General features: G+C 44.4%; 1 protein-coding gene across 1 annotated transcript in view; it reads right to left on the bottom strand.

The window, feature by feature from the left end:
• Window positions 1-1675: 1675 nt before the first annotated feature.
• Window positions 1676-26263, bottom strand: part of LOC8042186 (juvenile hormone acid O-methyltransferase) — a 69934-nt gene continuing 45346 nt past the window's right edge. The window contains exon 2 of the mRNA XM_042292580.1: window positions 1676-1888. Within this exon, the coding sequence (XP_042148514.1) occupies window positions 1691-1888 (198 nt within the window). The 3' untranslated portion in view covers window positions 1676-1690. The remainder of the gene's footprint in view (window positions 1889-26263) is intronic.

Below are 26263 nucleotides of genomic sequence, written 5' to 3'. Positions count from 1 at the left end.
GAAACTTTTTTTTACCACTTTTGGATGCAGAGCAGTTGGTGGACGGTGATTTTTTTTTTTTCAGTGTCCGACATTGCGTACCGCAAAGCAAGACTTTTATTCAGACGAAAAGACACAAAAAGAGGAGCACTTCAACATTGGCTATTTACTTTGCTTGCACAAAACCTCATACATCCTAAAATCTAAGCCAGAATACAGCTATCACTGAATTTCCTTAAATAAATCTACAGTTACAACAAAAGAACAGGTTACCAGACATCAAAAGCACCCTTGTACCTTGAGCATTGGTCACTTAAAAGATACAAAAAAATAACCTTTATTTATCCTCCCCTTGTCCCTCACGTTCAAACCGGACAGCGAATCCAACCTTCACGAAGAAGAACTTGAAGTTTTCAAGAATGACCTTCCAAAAGCCCTACCCTCTTCTTCACTTGCTCGTCTTGTTAACAGCAACATCGATAAGCAACTGTTGTTGAGTTCAAACAGGGAACTTTGTTAGATTGAAACGCTTGAGGTTATTGTAAAACGCTCGAGCAATGTGAGGCAAGCGTACATTTTGGCTCGTCTGAATCGCCCACCACCAACATGAATATCGTAAAGTTAAGATTTTTAAAGGCGAATATATAAACAAATGAAACACTGCTTCCGCTTGTTTTCTTCACCGGGTACCCTTCCATCATGGCATTCGAATAGGGATGTCGCCATTTGTTGGGATAGATTAAAAAAACTGAAAGCCGTTTACAACTCCCTGTAACGCCAAATCGGAGCGCAGCTCTTGAGGAGGAGGAGGGAAGGGTACTGAGGGAGGGTAGACCCCTCCTCGTCCTCCTTCTTTAATATGCTCCAGGGTGGTCACCTGACCTCGGGGGGAGGGGGGTCGCGTGACCTCGGGGCGGAGGGCTGTCACGTGATTTGGGGGAGGGGGGGGTCACGTAACTTCGGGGAGAGGGCCACGTGACCTTGGGGGGTCACGTGACCTTGTGGTGACCATGGGGGTCACGTGATCTTGGGGAACGTGGGGGTCACCTTGGGGGTCACGTGACCTTGAGGTGACCTCGGGGGTCACGTGACAGGGTGATCGGGGGAGGGTTCACGTGACCTTGGGGGGGTCACATGACCTGGGGGTCACGTGACCTTGGGTGACCTTGGGGTCACGTGACCTTGGGGTGACCTTGGGAGGGGTCACGTGACCTCGGGGGGTCGCGTGATCTTGGGGGACACGTGACCTGGTTGTCACCTGACCTTGGGGTGACGTTGGGGGTCATGTGGGGGTCACCTTGAGGGGTCACGTGACCTTGAGGTGACCTTGGGAGGAGTCACGTGGCCTCGGGGGGTTACGTGACCTGGGGTCACGTGACCTTGGGGTGACCTTTGGAGGGGTCACGTGACCTTAAGGGGTCACATGACCTTGGGGTGACCTTGGGGGGTCACGTGACTTTGGGGTGACCTTGGTTACGCCGACGGCCACGGCGACGCCCACGGCGACGGCGACGCCGACGCCGCTCAAGCTGGAAACGGGCGCCTAAGAGCTGCGCTCTAAAAGAAAGCTTTGCTCGATCTGATTAAATATGTTAATGAGTGAAATACAAATGTAACGTATATGTAACGATACGTTTCATATTTTTTAACTGTAAAGGAAAATAGTTCCCTTTTCACATATCAAACTTGTAACGGGAACGTGTTCCAACAGTTAGAAGGGACAAGGAACAAGCTTTCTTTCCTTTTGGCGAGGAACGTGCACAACACTGGAGAGGTTGTTCTTATCCCCGTCGGCTGGTGCGAGTCCATGGGCGCCCGGAAAACCAGAGCGACAATCCTTGGTGTTGAGAATTTCAAACCGGCTCCGGCGCTTGAGATCGGGAAGGAATCTGACAGGGCCGGCGTTTGGCTGAAAGGTGAAAGGTCATTAGAGTCAAACTCATACGCAGTTGCTTCAGGTAGCTTATGACCAAAAAAACAATGTAAGCTGGCCGCCCGTATGTCGATGCAAAAGCAGACAAGCCGGGAGTCTCAGGACCAATAAGACTGTGAGCTGGCCGCTCGGGTATCAATGCAAAAGCGAACACGTCGGGAGTCTCATGACCGTGAGAAATCGAAGCCGCCAAGGGCATCCCGTCCTCCGCCTTGACGGTGGACGCGCCTAGTCTCTCACGACCGAAAGAAACTGATGAAAGGCGACCGAGTGTCGACGGAAAAGCGTCAGTCCCCAGAGTCTGTGTGGTCATGCGGGAGGCCCGGAGGCGGCTGCGACGGCTCCATCTTGTGGGTCGTGGTTTCCGCTTTGCCGGCGGATAGCAGAAGTCTACCACAGCCAACTCTTGCAGTTTCCCTGCATCCAGGATCGGGGCCATTCGCTGCAGTTCCGTGGCACGTGTTCTGTTTGGCCGCAGCGGGAATAGCGGAGCCAGGTCTGGTTCCCATCATCTGCACGGGTCCTGTAAGAAGGGCGGCGTGATCTGTCCCCACTTTGCGTACCTCACCCGCGTACTTGCTGGCGGTTGTGAGCAGGGTGTCGAACCGAAATTTTTATCGGTTCGGTTCCGGTTCAGGTTCACGGCTTTCGGTTCGGTTCCGGTTCAGTTCCGGGGAGCAAAAAATAACGGTTCAAACCGGTTCGAACCGGTTTGAACCGCTAAATTGATAATATATTTTCCGGGTTGTTCTGGAAATATACACTATTTACGCCGTGAAACGATTAACTATATAGTTTCTTCGATCGTCTGTGCAATTTACTTTTGTTTTAGGTACCAAAAATATTAAATTCCGTTATTTAATTTCGACGCAAGAGTAGAAGAAAATCGACATTAACATACATAACGTCGTGTTCATATGACTCAACATCCCTTTGTTTACCAGTAAACTATATTTTACCTGGATTAAAATCTAAGTACAAGAGTAAAGAGTTGAGTTGTTGGTACATACCTGTAAAAATAGATCAGCTTCTAATTTAGAACTATACTGTATTTTCTTGTCCTTTCTTCGTGTTTAAATAAAACTCTAAAGTTCAAGCTGATCTATTTACGCGGTATAAAATGTTGCCGTGAAGTGTGGTAGGTCGTCTAAAATACCCGTGATTGGTACAACTTTGTGTCGCAGTATTAAAAGTGAAATCGTGGCCTTGAACTAAGGAAATAATTACATCACATAAAATTATGAAATGAGCACCTCGTGGCCATATATATTATGAAATAATGTTTACGAAATACACTTCACAATATATATATGTATATGATGACAACCCAACTGAGCTAAAAGCAATGAAATTTCCAAAATGTAGCAAAATGTTTAGAATAATTCTTTTCAGTCTATTTTTTATAGACACCGAGCGGCAATCCAAATGCCTGTTGTTCTAACCAAACATTGTTTACACTCAGCACCGCATGCATGCGACTAATCATGCAGCAAGAAGTCATCGCAATTGTTCACTCTGATATATACGCACCTTCGCACTCAGATCGAATCTGGCCCAAAATGGCGCTTGCCCAACTGAACATTTTCTTATACAGAATAAGCTGGCATAGCCTGACTGTTGAGGTTTGTTCTTGACGAGATGCCGGACAATTTAATTTGCAAATGAGCATCGCCCATGCTAATTGATGATTTTGACACGATAGAGTTAAGGGGCTCATGTCGCAGAAAAGCCGATGTCAGTGCCGTGACTGAAAAATCCTGATTGGTCGACAGGTTCATGACGTCAGAGCTACATGCTCTCGCGCAAGAATTTCCAACCCACAATGCTTACGTGAAACGAGACATTACGCGTGGAATGAGAGTGATTAAAACATGACATGTAATGCGAATTAAAGATCGCCGTATGTTTCAAATGATACCCGATTCTGGCAACTCCTGTCACCTAAATATCACTCCCAATCTCTGTCGCTGACAGACAGCAATAAAGATCCCATCGTTGAGAACGAAAGTGCGACAGCCTTAAACGACTTCTTCATTTCTGTCTTCACGGACGGAGGCCTTGGCGAAGTAGCATCTCCCCGCTCATTGTCTAGTGCCATCATGCCGCCTATTGTCATTTCATCTGCTGGAATAAGTGCCTTAATTGACAAACTAAAACTATCATCATCTGCTGGCATGGATAACATCAGCACCAAAATCCTTAAAAGCACCAATATTGTTTCAAGTGAGTATCTATCACTAATTTTCTCCCAATCACTCCCAGATCGCCAAAGCCCAAAAGACTGGAAAATTGGAAAAATCATCCTCGTCCATAAAAGTGGTGATCGATCACTTGTATCTAATTATCGCCCCATTTCTTTAACAAGCGTTCCTTCTAAACTATTAGAGCATATAATCAGCTCCAACATAATAAGTCACCTTAACTCGATTAATTTTTTCTACCCACTCCAGCACGGTTTCCGTAAAGGTCTCTCGTGTGAGACCCAACTTGCAGAGTTTACTCATGACCTACTTGTTAACATGAATAATAATTACCAAACAGATGTAATATTTCTCGACTTCGCGAAGGCCTTCGACCGTGTTCCGCATCGTCATCTACTGACCAAGCTTTCAAATCTTGGTATTGATTCGACTATCATCGCTTGGATTCAGGATTTTCTCACCTCAAGAGTTCAGTTCACATTGGCAAATAATCACAAATCACCCCTTGGTAAAGTAGCATCAGGAGTTCCCCAGGGTGCAGGACTCTCCCCACTACTATTCTTAATATACATAAACGATCTTCATCATGACATCCTTTCGAAAATTAGGCTATTCGCCGATGATTACGTGATATATCGCCCACTCACAAATGATTCAGATCATCTCATATTGCAGGACGACCTAACACAAATTAATACCTGGTGTGAACAATGGCTGATGCCTCTCAACCTGGACAAGTGTAAAGTAGTTTCGTTTACCCGGAGGAAATCTAGAGATACGTTTTTATATTCACTCGGTGGCACCCCAATTAATACTTCAACTTCTTATAAGTACTTAGGAGTAAATTTAACCTCAACGCTTTCTTGGGTTCTGCATGTCGATAATATTATAGCTGAGGCATCACGCACACTTGGATACCTGAAACGTAATTTAAAGTCAGCGCCCAGTCACCTTAAGAAACTTGCATACATAACATTCGTTCGACCAAAGCTTGAATATACGTCATCCATCTGGCACCCTTCTCAAGCTTACCTCTCTGATAACCTGGAACGCATACAAACCCGCGCAGCCCGATTCATCGCATCAGCTTATACTCATGACATCAGTGTGACCCAACTTAAAGAAACTCTAGAACTACCCTTACTGTCCAGTCGAAGATTGAACTCTCGGTTATGTTTATTGCATAAGTTCTACTATAACTATCCATACTCCCATACCACCCCTCTTGCTCCTCCAGACCGAGTATCATCACGCCTTAATCACAGTCAATGCATCAATCGTATTGCAGGCAAAACGCTTGCCTTCAACACTTTCTTTTTCTCTCATGCAATAGCCATCTGGAACTCCCTGCCCGACGACATTGTAGTCATTACTGACCCAATAAGGTTTCGCCAGGAAGTCTCTTTACACAACCACTAACCATTCCCGACTAAACCATATCAGTACTTTGTGTTTTTTACTAATGTTATTTTGACTCTCTCCTTTTCCTATTTTTGTCGTTTTCAAGTGTCAAAGTGTATTTTAGTTCTCGTCTACTCCCCCCCTTATGTAATGCCCCACCCGGGCCCTTAAGGATAAATAAATTAAATGAAATGGAATTTCAAGTTTAAAAGTAATTCCTTTGCCTTAAAAAAAAAAAAAAAGTATTTTAGGCGGGATTTGAACCCACGACCCTTTAGTTGCGAGTAAGACGCTTTTCACTAGGCCACGCGAGGCACGCTAGCGAGGCAAATGAGAATGCGATGCAAACGAGGCCCGTTGACGCTGTCGCGTTCCACTTTTAAAGACGAAGCTGAAGCGTCCTTTAAGATTCTTTTTTTTTTTGTTAAGTAAAACGAAGTAGTATTTCAAGTTTTACTCGACACGGCAACTACTTAATTGGACACTTTCTGACGGTTTGCTTGCGTATGTCATAGTTCCGCCGCGCGCCCCTGTTTACTTTATTTTGTCCAGCCCATAGACACATAAAAGTCATGCTCACCACATAAAAGAGGAAATAGCAGACTTCTATATGTTTGAGAAGTTATATGTGTGAGGAACACATAGTTATTTTAATTAGCTTCAAAATCAGAAATGTATGAACGGCCGTCCCATATCACTTAAAACGTGCCTGTCGAGGATAAAAACGCCAGAAAAGATTGGCAGGGCATTTTTCAAATAATTTGAGGGAGGGGGGGGCAGTGTTTTCGGGTGGTCGGCCCTCGATTTATGTTGTCAAATATTCAGTTTGTAACTAAATATATTTGATATTGATCAATAAATTTTACTTTATAAAGTTCAGATAACCGCTTGAGACCGACGCGGAAGGACGATACTCGAAACTACGCGAGCTCTGGAGTCTGCTTAAAAGTGTTTTTCTGTTTGATGAATGGCAGTGGTGAAACATCGGGTTGCAGGGTACGCTAAAAAGGACTCTGTGCTCACATGATGGATTGGAAGTCAAATACACAAAATGTTCAAAAAGAGAGAGATAATTAATGTTATTTGTTTCAAATAATCCCTTGCAGAACGCCTTACTGCAAAACGAGATGTGTAAAGAAAGATGCACGCAATGAAATTCATGATTTCACATAAATAGCGCTAAGGACAGACAAAGATTCTTAAAACCTTAGTATAAATGACATTTTATCAGCTTGCATGAGCTCGAAACTTCGTGAAATACTGCCTCCGGAGGCTAATGTTATGTTCGGTTTTACCTGCACTTGTTTTGGGCCCTCACTTTACAACACTATATGCTAGAATAGTCATGCGCTCTAACATTTCTCTAGGCTGCCATATCTCATCGCGAGACTGCTATAAATACTGCACAACTTTATAATTAGGACATCTATTCCTAGTGTGGCGAACATCACATTTCACCAGAAAGTTGAACTATTTACTATTTAGCATGGTATGTACGTGACGTCATCACACTGTAGGCTGGTGGTCATTCTGATTTCTTCTTGCTGAGAAAATCGAATTTGGCGGTGAAAAAGGCACGCTGCAGGATGTCAAAGCTCAGTGAAAGCCAAGTATTTGAAAGGCACGTATTATTATTCTTCGTGAACAACGGCGCGAGCGTCTGGCACGACAAAAACGTGTTTTTTGACAAGAGCGTTTTTGCAAACAAAGTAGTTTCCGGGGTCACGCTTTTAGGTCTGCGGCAAAGATGCGGGGAAGAGGAACCTTTACAGCACAACATGGTTTTAGAACTCCCCTCCCCCCCCCCCCCCCCCACACACACACAGACGCACTTCTTTATACAGCGGTACTGTTAAGGGCTAGTTTCCCCAGTGTTGTGTCCGTCAGCAAACAAATGATGACACTAAACTCTGGAGAGCTACCGCCGTCTATAAATGACGACGGCGACCAGACAACCGGCTTGCCGGTTGTCTGATTGCCGCCGTCACTCATAGATGGCGGCAACCCCTCCAGCCTTTCCAGTCTGGCTTGCCGACTTCCGGCTGGCCATTACTTCATTCCCACCATAGTACAGCATCGCTGGTCTTCCTTCTTCACCAGAGTGGAAAGGCTAAAAGTATTCCTGAGGAATTGCCTCCTTCGTCTGTGTTTGTTAATTCGACAATTTTATTTGACACTTGTTAACCGGAACCTTTCATTGCTTTTATTTTGCACCCTTTAAAGGGGTCATAAAACAATATGGGGTAGGAATGTTCATGACTTTTCCGAGGCGTATTGATCCCCTGGTCCAAGTGTACTCGCACAGGCCACCAGTGATTCAGAAGCTTCTTTGTTGCGGTGAAATTGCGAGGATTAAACGTGACTATTTCTTTTAGTCTTACCTTCCCAAAGATTGATGTCGTAATTGTGGGATCAAAACCACCCGCCTGGTCGACAGTCGGAGCGCGGCTCGTGGATTGGATGGGAGCACTGCGTGAGCACCGTACATTGGCTCGTAACAATCAATGCCTCGGCGGACACTAGGGTAGTGGCTCGTGTCCAACCACTGCGGTTATGAGAATATTCGAACTCTAACAATGCCTGGAACGCGTGCTGGGGACAGCACGCGTTTTCTTCCTTTAAAACCCCAGCGCGGCGGTATGATTAACGTTGGCGGCATAAGATAGGCAACAGGCCACATGGCCGCTTCTGGCTCCGAGTTGAGGGGATGAACGATGTCGATATTTTTCTAATTTTTTGGCGACTGCCACTAGAAAAAAGAGCAAAGCCAAGTTCAATCAGTTATTAACGTTAGGGAGTTATCCTGAGTAGTATTTAGTAATGTAATACAGAAATATTTTTATAGCTCATTTAAGCAAAATGCAGAAGGGGTCGAAACTTGGGCAATAACTTGAGAACGACGCTCATGTGAGACTTACAGCGACTGCCAACGTTCGGCTGTTCTTCATAGGTCACTAAAATATCTTCTCTTTTTTTTTTTAAGGAATTCCTTCCGTAAGCACATGTAGTTCTATGTAGCGTCATACTAATAAGTCGCAATTAGTCATTTCAGAACTTCTATTCTCAGGGACATCTTTTGGATGCCGCGCAGTGCGGTGCCTGAATAATGTAAAATTGGTCTTGCAATATTTTTTTTTGTACTTTCAATAAATAGTGTTAAGAAATTACCCCTGACGTTGATAGGTTCCGTAAACATCCATTAATTTCCCCCTAATAACAGATGCAGAAAAAATAAAGGACAGAGACAGCTGTCGATATCTCCTCAACTCGCAATTTGAACAAGCGGCCACGTGATCTGACGCTAATTATATACCGCCAGTGTTCATCACAGTCATGCCCTAGGCGGCTAGGGTTTCGAAAGCAAAAGCTTGGGCTGAGCTTCAGATATTGTTAGAGTTGGGCTATTAATTATCATATTTATTTGACATGAGCCGTTACGGAACCGAATGTTTGGAGATGCTGATTGTCATGAACCCGAGCACTCGACCAGGGGTTATGAAAATCGCTTACGTCACGGTGTTACGTGACGCTCGGTGCGAAATCGTGATGTCGTGTTACGTCATGCTGTCAACAAGGTTAATACATCTAGTGACTTCCTCAAATTAAATCGAGTTGATGCAGTGAGTCACGTGACGTCACGAGGCCACGCGACATTACTTGACAACATGTATTGACACCATGACGTCACGTGACAACGTGACACTTGGTTAATCATAGTTCCAATACAAAGGTGCCACGAAAACCCACAATTTATCTTACATTGCAATTATGTATATGACGATTTGATCAATAGATAGAAATATAGCCGCCATTTTTTTATTCCGATATGTTCATTTTGTGATACTAACAAAAAAGCAAAAATATATTACCTTGAACCGTTTTGAACCGGTTACCGTTATATTTTTTTTTGGTTCGGTTCCGGTTCAGTTCCAAAATGGCGGCGAAGATTTCGGTTCGGTTCAGTTCCGGTTCGGCTAAAAATAACGGTTCTGTTCCGGTTTTCGGTTCGTTTCGGTTCCGGTTCGACACCCTGGGTGTGAGTATGCTTCTGGCTAAGATATTCTACATCTGCGCGCTTGTTCCCCTAGCCTTCTCGAGATTCGTATACGCGAGGATCAAGGGCTCGAGGAGTTGCACAGTTGGCCGATTCGTAAGACTCACTGTGCCTTTCGTACTCATCTGGATCTTCAGGCGAAGCAAATGTTGGTTCAAGGGTGGTGCTTCCTGGTGGAGGAGGCCGGTACCGGCGTTCAGCAAGGATGCCGGCCTAATTCGTCGTCACGGCCCGTGCCATGTCGTCAAGACACTTAAAACTACGCTCTGAGATATGGGTAGAAGCGTGGGTGGCTCTGATGGATAGCCCGTGCTACTTTTTCTGCGTCTGGGGCTGCCGCGTCAGCAATGGCATGGAGCCCCTGGAAGGCCTTTACAAACTCTATGAGCGACTCCTCCAGGTGTTGTGTGCGGGCACACAGCTCGTCCTGCATCCGGATATTGTAATCTGGTGGCAGGAACTCCACTCTGAATCGCTAAACAAAATCCGCCATACTCGAGAAACTTCATTGTCTCTTTCTCCAGAGCGCTGCGCTCTCAGTCAATGCGACCGGCAAAAGGTGAGTGAGCGTTGTTTCGTCGTCAATTTCCGACGCCGTTTTGTAGTTCCGCATTTCGGAGGCGAACAGCGCGACTGACTTGTTATCTGTGTACAATAATAAAAAAAAAAAAAAAAAAAAAAAAGGTTAGCGATAAGCAAAAACCGTAAGCAATTCTTTTTTTTTTTTTGGGGGGGGGTTAAGGTATTAATGTGTCAAAAGCTCGAGGTCAACGGTTAAAAAACTTGTCATTTGCGAGCTGCATCCGTGTGAACGGAGGATCTGACACTAAGTCACAAGGGTAAGAAAAAATCTTTTTTTTCTCGCGGGGGAAGATGGAATAAATGTTTACACAGTAACAGGAGGGAATCAGTAAGAGCGTTGAGCAAATTACAGAAAGACACCATGTCGCGAACTGGTCATCCTTCCAAAAAAGGTGAAAGACCAAGAGTATCCAAAAGAAGCAAAGTCGTAAAAAGCTCCCACCCGAATATGTCGACCATGTAAAAGTAGTACAAGCCGTGCATGCACAGCCTGCAGATTGTTTAACAATATCACGCGAACGCCGACCTTCCGGGAAATCAGCGCCTTGTCCCGGTGTGAAACATCAAGTCAGCGAGGCTAGGCGTGTGTCTTCTGCCACATGCGGGTAGTCTCGCTCGCATGCTGCTTCACGCCGCTATAGGGCGCTGATCCACCGGCCGGTCGGTGTTAGAGCCATTATGATGGCTGGAAAGGGAAGTGCGCCGGGCGTGAGCTAAGGGCTGCACATAGTTGCGATGAAAGCGGCTCGCCTGCAGACTGCAGCGCCCCATTGCGGTGGTGAAGATTCTCATCGCAACACAACAGCGCTGCCCGCAGCGCGTGTGTTGAAAGGTCACATAGCTTATTTATATTTTGACTCGGGTTTTTGTATCGACATGAATTGCTTTGTAGCTTCATGAATTCCGATTGCTCCAATTGAAAATTGTCCAATTGTAACTAAATAAACTGCGCACGTTTCTCCCATTAAATGGGGTCGTGCGCCTAAATCGCGCGAAAAAAATTCCGCGGAGAAATATTTGGGGACCCCAATGAGTGCTGTAAGCAAGCAGGCGAGTTAAGCGGTGCCGAAAATTTTGAAAGAGCCCAGATTATACAGAGTTTCCAACTGCTCGACCGGGGTTACGTGGTGTTTGCAAAACGAGCTGAGAGGAGGCGACGAACGCGTTCATCGTCCGCCTCAGCCTGCTTTCCTCCTTGCCACCCGAAAAGGCAGCGTCATGCGCACTTGCGACCACTCTTCACCGGTGGCGTCCGCCATTAAACCGCCAACGCTCCCCATGGTTTGAGATGGACGCTCTCTAATATGTAGGCTCTCTAAATATTTTCGTCGCGTCTCGCTCCCCTCTTTATCTTTGCGCGCCTACGGCGCCTGTCACACTTCCTCTTCCAGCCACCATAGCGCAATATAGGCTGCGTTTACATGAATACGACAGTAGCGTATCGAATCGGGTTAGCGTATCGAATCATCCCATGTAAACGCCTTGATTTGCTAGCCAAGGGAATCGAATCGAGACCGATTCGATTCGTGTGAGATTTTCAAGCCCAATAGAAACCTCCATGTAAACCCTAGCGAATCGAATCGGGTGTCTGAAGGACGGGGGAAGCGGGAGAAGGAGGGAGGGGAGAAAGTCTAAGATGACCTTCAAACTTTGCTCCCCTCTTCCTTTTGTACCAACGTCCAGACCGAGTAGTCACCGATGGACTCCACTAATCCCCCCGACATGTCACGTGGGGTGCGCTGCAATCATACGATGAGAGGTGACGCCACCGGTCGATTCGAATTCATGAAAACGCTCCAGTTAAAGTGAATTCAATGCGCTAGCTTAATTCGAAGCGCTAATGTCGCATTTATGTAGACGTAACCATAAGACCGTTTTCAAAATTCGCGTGGCGATTATTAGAAAGTCGGAACTCCTGCACAATGGCGGAACACCTGAAATCATGGAGCGTGCAAGTCATTCTATGAGAGGGTGAACGTCGGTGAGCGGCTAACGCTAGGAGCCAACGAGTCAATTAAACAGCGCCGAAAGTGCAGCGTCACGGTGCCCATCACCTTTCTCTGTGGTATGCGTTTTCTTCGGCTCCAAACAAACGCATCAAGTGTGCCGTGGCGTTCCGGTTTTAGTCCGCCATCGTGCAGGGATGCCAGAGCTGCCAACAGAGGGCAGTATATCGAAATGGCTCTATTGATAAAAATTCCGAATTCTGTACGCGCTCTAATTTTAGATTTTGACTGACACTCAGAAACTTCCATAAACATGTTAGTCTCATACTTATGTATGTTTCAGGAGAGGAGCTCTAGACTATCTTAAGCTCATTTCTTGTTATAAAGTAACTTCCATTCACGCACAATCCCATTTTTTCTTAGAATATTATCCCATCATCCTTCTCACTTTGTAACTTCTATAACTATTTTTCTTGATATTTCCTAACAAATGTTTTGCACAGTCCAAATACATTGTCATTTTTGCGACTATTAGCAATACAAAATGTCACCAAAACGCTATGTGCTCGGCGTCTGCACTTCGACCGCCCCACCCTGGCGTGTGAGGCACTCCCGGTGGGGGCACCGTCTAGTATTCTAGTTATGACTGCACGTTGCTAGCTGCGGGCGCATCTCGCCCTCTGAATCCAGTCATTTTGAGCAACAGAAGCATATTTTGTATGTTTCGGGTCTTATGTCATTGATTTGTGTGCGAAAATAAACTTTGGTTCGTGCCGTGCGCCGACAACTTGACAAGGCGTCACCGCGGTGGTGTCGCCGATGCCCATTTGAATCTAGATGAGCATTTTACCGACGTGCGTTTGTGTATCACCAGGCCAGCAGTTACACCGCACTGATTAAATTTTTCCTGTACATTATACTTTATTTTCGAAATACCTCAGACAAAGAGACCTTACACAGCCTAAATTAAAACGTTTTATTTGCTTTGCCTTGATAGAGGATAATGGACAGAACCCCGCAGCTTAAGGGGACCTTACTGCAGGGGCGGATTTATGGGTCACGCTTGGTAGGGGGGAAGGGAGGAGGGGGCGGGTAGAAATCTAGCTGGCGGGGGAGGGGGTTTGCTGAGAGAGGACATTACGGTCGAAACCTTGCCCAGTTCTACTTAGGTGACCCAATAGTTTCTTTCAACAAAAGCTAAAATTTTGACTTATGTATTTAAAGTTTTTCATTAAAAATTTTACCTTCTGATGCCTCCCCGCCCCTCTGAATCCGCCCAGGTCTTACTGCAGATTTGTGGCATAGAAACGTTTCGATGGAACGTTACGATATTGACGAATATCGCATATTACTCGTAAAGGGGTACTGCATTGAAACCTATAATATGCATCACGTGTTCAGAAATAAGATAAAAAAGATATACTTTATCTGCCAATGACAATCGCACACTTGTATTTCAAGCGAATGGCTGTATTCTTCGTTCCAAATGTTCGATTCCAGCGAGCACTTCAAAATCAGCCTTCGAAGAGCGCGGTGTGGGTCGGGATATCGTCTCGCCCACGACGTCATCGCCCTCCCTAGGGCGACCCCAACCGTAGTCATGAGCGTTGACACTTGGTGGCGCCAACGCGTTGCTACCTCGCTTACTCAGAGTGCCCAAAAGCTGTAACATATCACCGAAAGATTATGGCTCCGGTGGAGTCGTGCTGTTCGTGCGCTCTAGGACACCACATAGTACGTCGTCTGCTCCTCGACTTGTAGAATATTGCGAGATCGGTAACGTCGATCTCGGGCGGGAGCTCGATGCTTTTTGGACGGGACGACATCGTGGCGAGGTGGCCAAGGTATCTCTGTCATCTCGTACGAGGCGAGACGCTGGTAGATTCCCCACCTCATGCTGTCTAAGGTGACGGTAGGGGCATGCGTGATATTGTTAGGATGAGGCAACTGCTGCTTACCTGATTTACAACCGACTGATGACAACGACCAGGCTCGGCGAGGGCGCCAACTTCAAGGATAAATAAATACAGCTTTGAGTTCGCCATACCTGTTGGCGTCCTTCATATATTAAAGCTACCAGGGAAGCAGGCCAAGTCCGGTGAGGCAGCACGGCGGTGTCATCACCACTCGAGTATTTCACGCAGCGCATCGCATAGATAGTGGTGAGACAGCAACATTACCATTATAAGGACTCAAACCGAAAAATATAACGTTTCGGCTACAGTTACTGTTACCGTTTCCGGTTTATATGGCTTCGTTACGGTTTTCTGCGGTTTTAATTTTTAAGGTTTCGGTTACCTCCAACAGGTTCCTAAAAACCGGTTTATTTCGGTTTCTCTAATAATTTGCTTTATTCAGATGCTATACAGCCGTTTTATAATAAACGGTTTAAAGTTGTGGCAGATATTCAACAGCGGGACATTCAAAATAAGAACTCAAAAACGTCTTAGTACTTCTAATTGGTAAAACGCACACATTTCTAGCTCCAAGACTTGTTCACTACATCTATTCGCATTATATATTTTGGTACTCAAGCATACATATCATCCCCGTTACTCGGTGATCATCGCATTCTATATAATAAAAATAAAAATTAACATCACTATTTTGTTGTTCGGCAGTGTTCGTAAAAAAAAACCTCAGAAAGTTCCCCCTCGGAGCTGGAAGAACCATTCGCACCTCCTCGTCGCTATAGTTTGTTGCAACCTAAGATATGCAGATGAGGCTTTGCATACACTGAAGGAAGGAACATAACTATAGCCCTCCTTATGTAAAATACTGCTAAGTGGAATAAGTAATAAAAATGAGAGCTCGACTAGTTTGTGAAAGTCAAACATAATGTAAATGAAAGAGCGCAAAACAAGCAAGACTAAGAAGGAAGGGATCGAAGAACACAGAAGCTGTAAAAATTATGTCCTGTCCTGTTCGTTCCTTTCCCTAGTCTTCGTTATTGTGCACTGTTACACCTACGTATGTTTGCTATTTCTAAGCAAATGCACGAGGTTACAGAAGCGCACGTTTTTCGCTGTCAGATTCTGCGGCGCTATACAAATTGTGCATTCATGTAGTAGCGCCATTTTTCTCCGTGATTTGGATGCCGAGCACCTCCTACAGATATGTTGCAACTAGGGATGTCACAAACTTCCATCCAGCCAGATTTTTACGTCCAAACTAAAGGTTCGACTGGTTCGACGAACCTTTGACCTTTTAACCGGGTTCTACAAGCTTGGACTTTGTGGACAGTGTGGCTAGACTTTGATACAAGCAAATCTTGTTTTGTAGAAAACGTCTGTACGGAATAGGTTGCTTTATTTTATGAATATATGCAATCAACGAAAAATGATTCTAATAATGTAAAAGTTAACAACATTACGTATTCTGGGCCGATATCACATGAGCGAATGACGTTTTAGCGAACAGCGACATTTGAGCGGATCGACGTTATAGCGAATAACCGGGGCGCGCGTCAACCGATCCGCCGCGCTGCGCTTACGCCGCTTCGCGGCGACAGTCTGCGGCGGCTCATTACAAAAATGTGAACCCATTTGGCCCACCCGAAAACGCCGCTTCGCGGCGTCCGACTATTCGCTCAAGTGCCATTCGGTGAAACGTGGGTGTTCGCTAAAATGTCATTCGGTCAAGTGAGTGCCTCCCACTTATTCTTGCTAAATTATAAACAACCAAACAGTGCTGCCCTTACTAAAAGTCAACATTACTAAAACACTCAGTCGGGAAACTCACCCTTGAAACCAGGACGCTCGCGTCCACCGTGACCGAACTAAATACGATAACATGCCGCTCTTTAGCGACGAGTCAAAACATGTGCGTTCATTTTCATAGCTACTGTGAAATGGCACTGCGAGATGGCGCCACCAGCCCTTGCGCGACTTGATTTAAACCAATGCGTGCAGCCGAGCAGTTCCCGGAATGGCACCTGCGGGAAGAATTGTGGCGTTGCGATCGCCTTTAGTTTATTTCTCGAGAACCGATCGGAGCCACTTTTTCAAATTAGCACAATCGAACTTTCTCAAACTTTTCCGTAAATGCTCAAGAACGTCGAACCTGGTGGAACTCGAACCTCAACCGGTTCACGACCTCCCTTGCTGCAGGTCAGAAGATCGGCGGTTTTAGAAGAACCGAGTTGGTTGGATATCTCAGAATTCTAACTTATTAGTTAATACCATGAAAGCGACACGTACTGAATACATGTACCGACTGTAGGGGTGTGTCAGAGACTTTTAATTATAGGCCCCACCACTGATTACAAGCAAGCATTCTTAATCCGAAGTTTAGATTGGACTGAAACGTACTGCCAGATGCACCACTCGCTCACGGTAACTCTGTCAAATAGCCACTACATTTCAGGATCGCTCCTCCAGGTCATTTTTGAGAGAAACTGACGTTTGTTTAGAGCGCAGCTCTTAGGGGACCGTTTCCGGCTTGAGCGGCGTCGGCGTCGGCGTCGCCGTCGGCGTAACCGCGCGGTGCGTTATGGGTAAATTTCCCCGCTAAATCTAGCGGAAAAATTTCCCCGCTAGATTTAGCGGAAAAATTTCTCCGCTAAATCTAGCGGGAAAAATTCCCCGCTAAATGTAGCGGAAAAATTTCCCCGCTAAATCTAGCGGAAAAATTTCTCCGCTAAATCTAGCGGAAAAATTCTAGCGGGAAAAATTCCCCGCTAAATCTAGCGGAAAAATTTCCCCGCCAAATCTAGCGGAAAATATTCCCCGCTAAATCTAGCGGAAAAATTTCCCCGCTAAATCTAGCGGAAAAATTTTCTCGCTAGATTTAGCGGAAAAATTTCCCCGCTAAATCAAGCGGAAAATATTCCCCGCTAAATCTAGCGGAAAAACTTCCCCGCTGTCTAGCGGAAAAATTTCTCCGCTAAATCTAGCGGGAAAAATGCCCCGCTAAGTTCGGGGAAAAATTAACCCGCTAAATCTAGCGGAAAAATTTCCCCGCTAAATCTAGCGGAAAAAATTCCGCGCTAAATCTAGCGTCAAAGTTTCCCCGCTAGATTTAGCGGAAAAAATTCCCCGCTAAGCCTAGCGGAAAAATTTTCCCGTTAAACCTAGCGGAAAAATTTCCCCGCTAAATCTAGCGGAAAAAATTCCCCGCTAAATCTAGCGGAAAAAATATTCGGGGGGGTCACGTGACCCCCAAGGTCACATGACGCCCTCCCCCCCCGCCCCGAGAACAGGTAACCCTCAGTACCCTTCCCTCCTCCTCCTCAAGAGCTGCGCTCCAATTCGGTGTTACAGGGAGTTGTAAACGGCTTTCGCTTTTTTTTAAAATTTATTTTCGGTTAATATCGGTTACCGGTAAATAATTCACGGTTACGATTACGGTTTAAAAAAAGTCAAATTGCGGTTTCGTTCCGGTTGTGGTTACTGAAAAAATTTCGTTCCTAAACGGTTTTTGGTTTCGGTTACGGTTTGGGTCCCTGATTACCACGCCACCGCGAAGAAACGCGTACACTCCACCCCGACTAGGAAGGGAAGACATCGGCGTAGAGGAAGCTTGCGCTCGTGTCGACGAGACGCGATTTCCCAGCGAAGGCACAGGGTACAGAGAACACGAGTGTAGAATTCTCACATCGTCACACAAAAACTACCAGAAAAAGAAAAAAACGCTCGCATTGGCACGTTTTTGCAATGCGACTTTTCTCAATAGCGAACAATAAACAAATACGGAAAGCAGTCGTCTGGTTCTTGCGCAGGAGTTGCTGTGACGTCGGACGACTTCGAGCTCTGATTAACTTTGATTGAAAGGAGAGTAGGTAGACCTCAATTCTAGAAGCCGTGAGGTCTGCCCACTATTGTTTTCAATCGGCCAATAAGATCTTAGCGTTCTGCCATCACCGCAACCCCTGGGCAAGAAGCAGATGAACTTGCACTCCGCATAAAGAGAAGCCATCGGCACCGCTTTCGTCTTTCTCGTCCGTCTCGTCCAACAAGACTTACGCATCCGTAGGATTTAGCACGTCGACGGCGACTAAATTGGACAGCGAGACGATCGCTGAATTTTCACATCGTCGCACAGAAACTACCACGCAAGAAACTGAATACCGGCACAGTTCTTCGATGGCGTAACTTTGAGAGGTCGTCAAGCGACATTGAAAGCAGCACGCGCCATGTTGAAACATATAGTTCATCAGCCCCTGACATCGGTGACGTCAAATAATGAGTGGAAATGATTGGCTGGCGGTGTGAGTCCAAACTGGCCAACTGTGTTTCGGCTTCCTTCACCAAACCTTTGGTCTTACGTTCTGTTCTAGGTAATCTGTACTAGCGAATGTACTTCCCATAGAGTGGCACTGCCGTCAAGCGCCACAAGCGTCACGGCATTCCATTGACGCTTCATAATCAACTACCAGGTTGTTTTTGGTTATCGTATAACTCAGCTTGAAATATGTTTTCTTGCGCTTTCCAATGAAATATTAATGTGACCAAGGTTGTACTACTATCAACGTCATGTCGAAGCAAAAAAGTGAGGTCCAGATTTTTGTGTCCGTACCCCTTTAAGAAACTTGTTTTGACCGATGCATATTCTGGAGCTCCCTACTCAGCCATTTATTTATGGAGGCCATCATTGCTGTTACAATTGACTCTGCCATCTTCCCGACACTCTACTGGAGCATGGCGAGTTTTTCAAAACAGGGCTAAAGCAGCGTCTACAGCTTTTTGGCCTCTTCCTGTTTATTCTAGTCAGCTGTATATTATTGATTGCGCCCTTCATTGTACCACCATTGCGTTGGCCTGCTCGGAAGCTCATGGCATCATTCTTGACATTACCACTGGTCTCAGGTATCTTATCTCTTATCAGTACAGTTTCTCCTCTTAGTACAATACGAGAAGCGTTTGCATAACCAGCCGCTTGGCACCCGCGACGGCAGTCGACACGTCGTCTTAAGACTACACTCCATCAGAGGCGTGTTCTCGTTGTATTGATAACCCCATTATCTGGGAAAATTGCTGTCGCTGCTGCCAATTATATTGTTGTTTGAGATAGGATGTTTCTTTACTATGGCGAAATACCTCACGCGATATATCGCTGAGCTTCGGGGGGGAGATGAAAGCTCAATGGGAATCGATGCGATACACGCTTGATAGAGACTTTGTTAATCAAATGCGTGATGTTCGCTCAGACATACGCGAAGCAAAGTTCAGTATGAACTTCTTAAAAGCAAAGTTTGAGGACATAAAAAAGACGATTGCAAGCGGATTGCGGAAGACAAAGCATTAAAAAATGAAAGCCGTTTACAATTCCCTGTAACGCCGGTTAGAGCGCAGCTCTTGAGGAGGAAGATGGAAGCGTACTGAGGGATAGGTGACTCCTTGAGGTCACGTGACCTCAGGGGGTCACGTGACCTTTGGGGGTCACGTGACCTCGGGGGTCACGTGACCTGAAGGGGTCACATGACCTTAGGGGGTCACGTGACCTCAAGGGGGTCACGTGACTTTAGGGGGTCACGTGACCCCCAGAAGTCACGTGACCCCCTGAAGTCACCTGACCCCCCTAAGGTCACGACCCCTGAGTGTCACCCTGGGTGGGTCACTTCACGTGACCCACCCAGGGTCACGTGAAGTGACCCACCCAGGGTCACTTCACGTGACCCTGGGTGGGTCACGTGACCTAAGGGGGTCACGTGACCCACCCAGGTCACGTGACCCCCTTAGGTCACGTGACTTCAGGGGGTCGTGACCTTAGGGGCAGTCACGTGACCTCAAGGGCGTCACGTGACTTCGGGGGGTCACGTGACCCCCCGAAGTCCACCCAGGTCACGTGACACCCCTAGGTCACGTGACCTCGGGGGGTCACGTGACCTAGGGGTGTCACGTGACCTGGGTGGATCACATGATTTCGGGGGGGTCACGTGACATCGCGGTTACGCCGACGGCGACGCCGACGCCGCTCAAGCCGGAAACGGGCCCCTAAGAGCTGCGCTCTAAAAAAGAAAGCGAAGAGCTGCGAGCGAGGTGTATTGCGCTTGAAAGGCAAATAAAAGCTAACCAGACGAGCATTGTTCAGTGTGAACAACACTCTCCAGCCTGTAACCCTGCATTGAAAGTAATTACGGTGCATGAACGCGAGAACCTTGATGCAATACTATGCAGGCTCGGCGAAGTCATTGGCGAGTCGATTGAAAAGACCGACATCCAATTCTGTCAGAGTGCGCGCACGAAAGCTTAACATTTAAATCCCTTGATACTTCTTGTACAAGTAACGACAACCAATACAAATGACGAAAGCGAATTCTGCTGTAACAAAATGGCGGTAACCAGTTTAACGCTGTGCGGTGCGCCGCCATTCGCTTCCTAAAACCGGCACCGTCAAACAGTCGGCGCTTCAAAGAATGTCGCTACTTGTTGGAGGCTCTTATTTAGGAACTTTATTTAACATGCAAAATGTTATCCTGCAGTTCATTGGTAGGGAGAAAAATGACAAGGTGCTTGCGAAAGTACGAAAGAAGCGTCTAACAAACGATGATTTAGGATGGATGCTTGGCCGAGTTGGGTATTCATCAGGTAGGAAATAAAGGAAAATTAAACTTACTCAGAAAATACAAGCACACTGGAAAAAAATAGCGCTACGTGATTGATATTTTTTCCGGTGTGCATGTATTTTAAGTTTGAGTGTATTTAGTTTTGCGATACCTCCTACATGAAGATTTAGGATTCTTCTCTTACACCCCTGTTTTTGTAAACAAGCATGTGTGCCCGACCCCTAAGAAACCGCTTAGTAAGGCCACCGCAAAGAAGCTCGACATCGGATGGAAATATCAGTGGGTAAGAAACGGCAAGATCTTCGCCCGGAAATCTGAAACTACGGATAGTGTGTATATTGAACATAACGACGATGTTGTCAAAATCTGCTGAGATAAAACTGCTAAGTAATAATTTGTGTACAGTGTTTTTTTTTCTTTTTTTTGCAGAAGAATGGCAGCATTTTATTTGCTTATGCCACAAGATGTCTGTAGTGATAGAGATAAGACAAAGTGTAATTTTTAAAAAAAACTTTTTCACGGGAATGTTAGGTCAGCTGGGTCTAAGCTGGACAAAACTATGTTATTTTTTTCATTTATTCAAATTCTGGTTCGTTGTCATATAATGCTCCCAAAAACTTGATACCGAGATTTACTGATTTTTTTATTCTTTTTCAATATAATCATTTTTGCCAAAACCGTCTTTCTGGTCGCAAGTGATGACCTTGAAATATTCTATGAATATATGTCTTTTACATATGGTTATGAAATTGTGCATATAAACCAGAACCTTTACATATTTGCTTTTATTTACCGTCTCACCACTGAAAATGTAGAGTGATTTTTTTTTCTCGGTGAATTGCTTCGCTATGCAAACAAACGCGTATATTATCTTTTTGAAGCCGGATATTTAAATATATCTTTGTTAGATGACAACCTTAACACTGCCGATTTGTTATTACTATTTGCAACAAATAACTTTGTTCACGTGATTACTCAACATTCGCGCACTGCACTATTTACTTCAACTTTAATTGATTTATTCATCACAAACTATGAGAAGGAAAAGGTCAAGACTGGTGTCTTAAGTTCAGGTATTAGTGACCATCTGCCCATATTTATGCGAGTTCCCACAAAACGAGAAGCACGTAAGCGGGACTCAACTACTTTGAATTTTGAAAACATCACACCACCCGCATTAGATAACTTTAGAAAGAAACTCATGACAACTAATTGGGCTGATTTATTTCATTCTGTGGACATGAACATTGCGTACTATACATTTTTTAAAATATTTAAGCTTGAAATATTTAAGCTGTTGACCAGTGTAAGGGCCCGAGGACCAGTCAAGCTGCCTACTACTGTTGTTTTTTTTTTATTGAGGGGGGGGGGGGGAGGGGGAAGCATTCCATCATAGTGGATGGAAAGGATGGTATTATTATGAATGTTGTTATAACACCTTTAAACTTGCCGAAATATTAGATGATTTCGGAGTTTAAAGAAAAGGAGACATATTGAGAATATCAGTTCTATTAAATATTTCTCGCTACTCGTGAGGCAACAGCAATACCCCAGTTTAATGAAACAAATTACTAGGAACGTTAGGCAATCTAAAAAAATATATTACTTTATTTATGGAAACATATAAACAACCTTTTTAATACATTTTATGAGGCGCATAATATCGCAATTATAAAACATAATCGCGAGAATTTAAGTGTTTAAAAGTTTGAACTTTATTTCACAATTATTTTTTTAACATACGTAGCATCTTTTACAACGCTGAAGCGTTAAAATATATAAGGCCAATACCGGAATCATAGTTCCTCTCTTCAACTCTCTAAATCAAAGTTTATACAGCTGTTACCTGCCTTAATTATAGTCGTACATGTAATGTGGATGACTTACAAATAAAACCTATAAAGTATGCAATATACATTCTTGCTTTATGTCTATCTCACATATACAAGCTCGCAATGTCACCTGATATTTTCGCAAAAAAAATTAAAACGGCAAACGTTCTGGTTTTGTTCAAAGCAGGGAACGAAAATGAATTAGGAAACTACCGTCTTATGTTTATACATCATGTATTAACAAAAGGTTTGGGAAAAAAAACATTCGCGGCTGCACCATAAATTTTTGGGATAAACACTGCCTAATTACAAAATTCCTACGTGAATAACAGATTAATATATCATCAGAAACAGCGTTATGGGTTAAAAAAGAAGAGATACTGAGAAAATTCGAAGAAAAAGCTCTGATGCTTGGAGTATTTTTAGGTTAGACTTTAGTATAGCATTTTATTGAATTATTCTAATCATTACATTTCGTTAAGTAAATATTTGCTTATGGCATTTGCGATATTTCTCTATCGCTAATTAGATCGAATTTACAAATTTGCTCCCAATTTTTTGCAAATAATTGACCGGATATCAATTCCTCTGAACATATCATCTGAAGTTTCGCCAGAGAGTATCCTGGGCCACTTCTTTTACTATTATATAGGACTAGTATAGTGATCATTGATTCAAACTGGAAATACACAATCTACGCGGGTGACTCGATCATATTCTTTTTAGACGAATCTGAAGAAGACCTTATAAAAGAGTCAATGCGTTTCTTTTAAAGTTAAAAGCTTGGGCTGAAATAAATTGATTCAAAATCAACGTATAAAAAAAGGAAAAGCGTTTACGATTTTCTGTAACGCCGAATTAGAGCGCAGCTTCTGAGGAGGAGGAGGAGATTGTACAGAGGGGAGGGTCACGCGGGACGTTACGAGGGTAAAAATTTCCCTCTAAATTTGGTGGGAAAATTTCCCCTAAAACTTAGCGGCAAATTTTTCCGCAAAGTACAGGGGGGAAAGTATTGCCCTCGTTGCGTCACACGTGATGTCACGGGGGACATCATTGTGTCAAACGTCCCATAATGCAGCGCGCGGTTACGCCGACACTGATGGCGACGGCGACGGCGCTCAAGCCGGAAATGGGCGCCTAAGAGCGGCGCTGTATAAAAAAAAAAAAAAAAAAAGAAAACATTCATTTTTTTTTTGGTTCGGGTGATAGGCTCTACGGTCCTTTGATATTTCTGTCATTCAACATTGAATTTATAAAAATCATTAAAACGCTCGGAGTTATTTTCTGTGGTAATATTCTCTGGAATAATCTCTAAGCTAGGCAGATCCGAAGGAATAATTCATAAGCACAGACATATCCAACAAACGTAAAAAAAAAAGATCTTAAATAATTTGTTGTTTTTTCTCATCGTGTTACTGCCACCTAGTCTGGGGCAATACATCTTACCCGAATTTAAATAAAATACATTTATTCAAAAAAATGATAAGGATATTCGTAAATGTTTCCTACGTTCATCATAGGCAATCATCGTGTCAATTTATCAAAAAACGTAACATACACCAAATTTTAATTATAATTTAACAATCGCTTATAAGTCTGCGGCATATGCATCATCTAGTACAATTCGTGATTTATTTGATTTGAAAGCAGTGAAACTAAATAATATTCATCTAGACATCACCAACCTTGCAATATTTTGAAGTGACGAAAAAACTATAAAAAAATAGAAAATAATTTATTCCTTACCTTTTTTTGGACAGGGTTATTTTGATACAAATAGAGATGCCACGCAAATATCTAACTGTATCCTTAAATTGTTAATTTTATACGTATGAACAGGTGCACACATTTTACTGAACGCGTTTCATAGCGTACTTTGTCGCTGCTGATGATTGGGGACCCAGATGTTGTAGCGTGCTGATTGAGTTATCGCGAGTGAGTCATTGCGGAAGCGCCGCCCGGCTCGTGACGTCATGTCTGGGATAAAAACGCTGCGCTCAGGAATAAAGCACTCATTGTTCGTCAGCCTGCCATGTTCTACAGTCACTTCACCAGAGATCGGTCAAGCTGCATTCCTTCAGCTTTTTCTTCGGCCTCCAATTCACCACATGTAACTGTGTGGTGAATCAATAAACTTTGAGTCTTCGTATCATAAGTGCAAAGAATGTCACACAAGTGACTATGGCATCAAGAAACTACAGCTCGCTCTTTAGGAACAGTGATCCCAGGAATATATAGACTTTTCTGTAACATAGACAGCTCACTCTGACCACTTCTATAGTCATCGCCAGCAGCAGATGCTTCCTGTAACATGCAGATGTTGTAAGTGGCAACTGTGCTTTAACCGTATTCACTGCACTTGTATACATGCGATACCTCGGTACAACAAACCATTTTTAGAACACTTTAAAATAAAATTGTGCATAGAGTATATTCCTGGAAACATTATACTTACATGTCAACAAAAGCAGCGTACTTAGCTTTCTAGAAATATACGATTATGCTACTTCATACTTAAGAAAGCAACAAATAGAATAGAACCTTTGAGAGACTTACTTCTTGGAGCACATTTTGTATTATTTGTAAGAGTATATCAACGGGAATATAAAAGCAGGAAAGGGGTCACGATAGCTAATACCTCCACTATCTTCGTCTATTAAAACAACACACACTTGACGTGGTTTGTACAACAAAAAAAAAATATTTGTTTGTTGTTGATTTTTGGCCAGAACCCCTACCCGCAGGTGCTGCACCTTACAATCCCCGTGAGCCAATCGCTAAAGCTTCTGCCTAAGGAAGAAAAAAAAAAGAAAAAAAAAACTGCTCAAAAGTTTAGATCGCTGCTAGGCGGAGAGTGCTCCTATGAACAACGACCAAGCCCGTCCTGCTATGCGCTCGCTCGAGGTAGTGCATACATTCCCAGAAATAGGGGGTGTAGAGGGTTACATCCCTTGTCCCATATGTAACACCAGAAAATTATATTTAGTTGTTTCGTCCACTGACATCGAGCTGGCGGTACCAACTTTTGCGAGCGGTTTGATCGCTGTTGGATACAACGTACTAAAAAAATCACCTCTTCTCCACGTGGTGAATGATGGTGATTGGGGCGAAGCTCTGGTGGTGCTTGTCTGTGTAGACGCTGAGCCGCAGCATGCCGAGCCTTTCGTTCGTTTTCATCCATGTCAGAAAGAGAACGTGTGGTATAGAACGTGGTTATATACGCATTTGAGCATTTGACCGCAGCGCCCTCTTGTCTATAAAGGTTGAGCCAATGCACGCAAAGTTTAACGCGATTATATACGCATTTGGCCGCAGCGCCCTCTCCTGTATAGACGTTGAGCGGCTACATGCAACGTTTGATCCATGACATCCCCAGCTCTTGAGTTACTACCACATCTCAGAGCCCCGTAGTCGTCCCGCAGTCGTGGCCGAGTGGTTAAGGCGATGGACTAGAAATCCATTGGGTTATCTCCGCACAAGTTCGAATCCTGTCGACTGCGCAAAAAATTTTTTTTTTCATTTTTTCCCCTACACGAGCTTGTGAGCACGTGTTCACGTGCTTGTGAGCACGTGAGCATGTGAGCTCACGAGCACGAGCACAAGCAAAATCGATGTGAGCACGGACGCCGGATGGACAAGGCTAGACCCTAAGGCGCTTCACCCCTAATAGCTAATTTGCTTATCAAAAACTAGAAATCAAAATTGCTGAGGTTTTGCAGCAGGGCAAGAAAAACTAGTATTGTCGTACCGTAGCCTCTAATGAGTACATTAGCTGTTTTAATCAGTTGTATCGCTCGACTATCAAGCCGCTCCTAAAAGTTGGTATCGT

The sequence above is a fragment of the Ixodes scapularis genome, unplaced genomic scaffold (genome assembly GCF_016920785.2).
Source record: "Ixodes scapularis isolate PalLabHiFi unplaced genomic scaffold, ASM1692078v2 PGA_scaffold3__209_contigs__length_174095766, whole genome shotgun sequence".
In the NCBI taxonomy this organism is placed as follows: domain Eukaryota; kingdom Metazoa; phylum Arthropoda; class Arachnida; order Ixodida; family Ixodidae; genus Ixodes; species Ixodes scapularis.
Note: the sequence above shows the minus strand (reverse complement) of the source record. Positions and strands in the feature narration are given on the sequence as shown.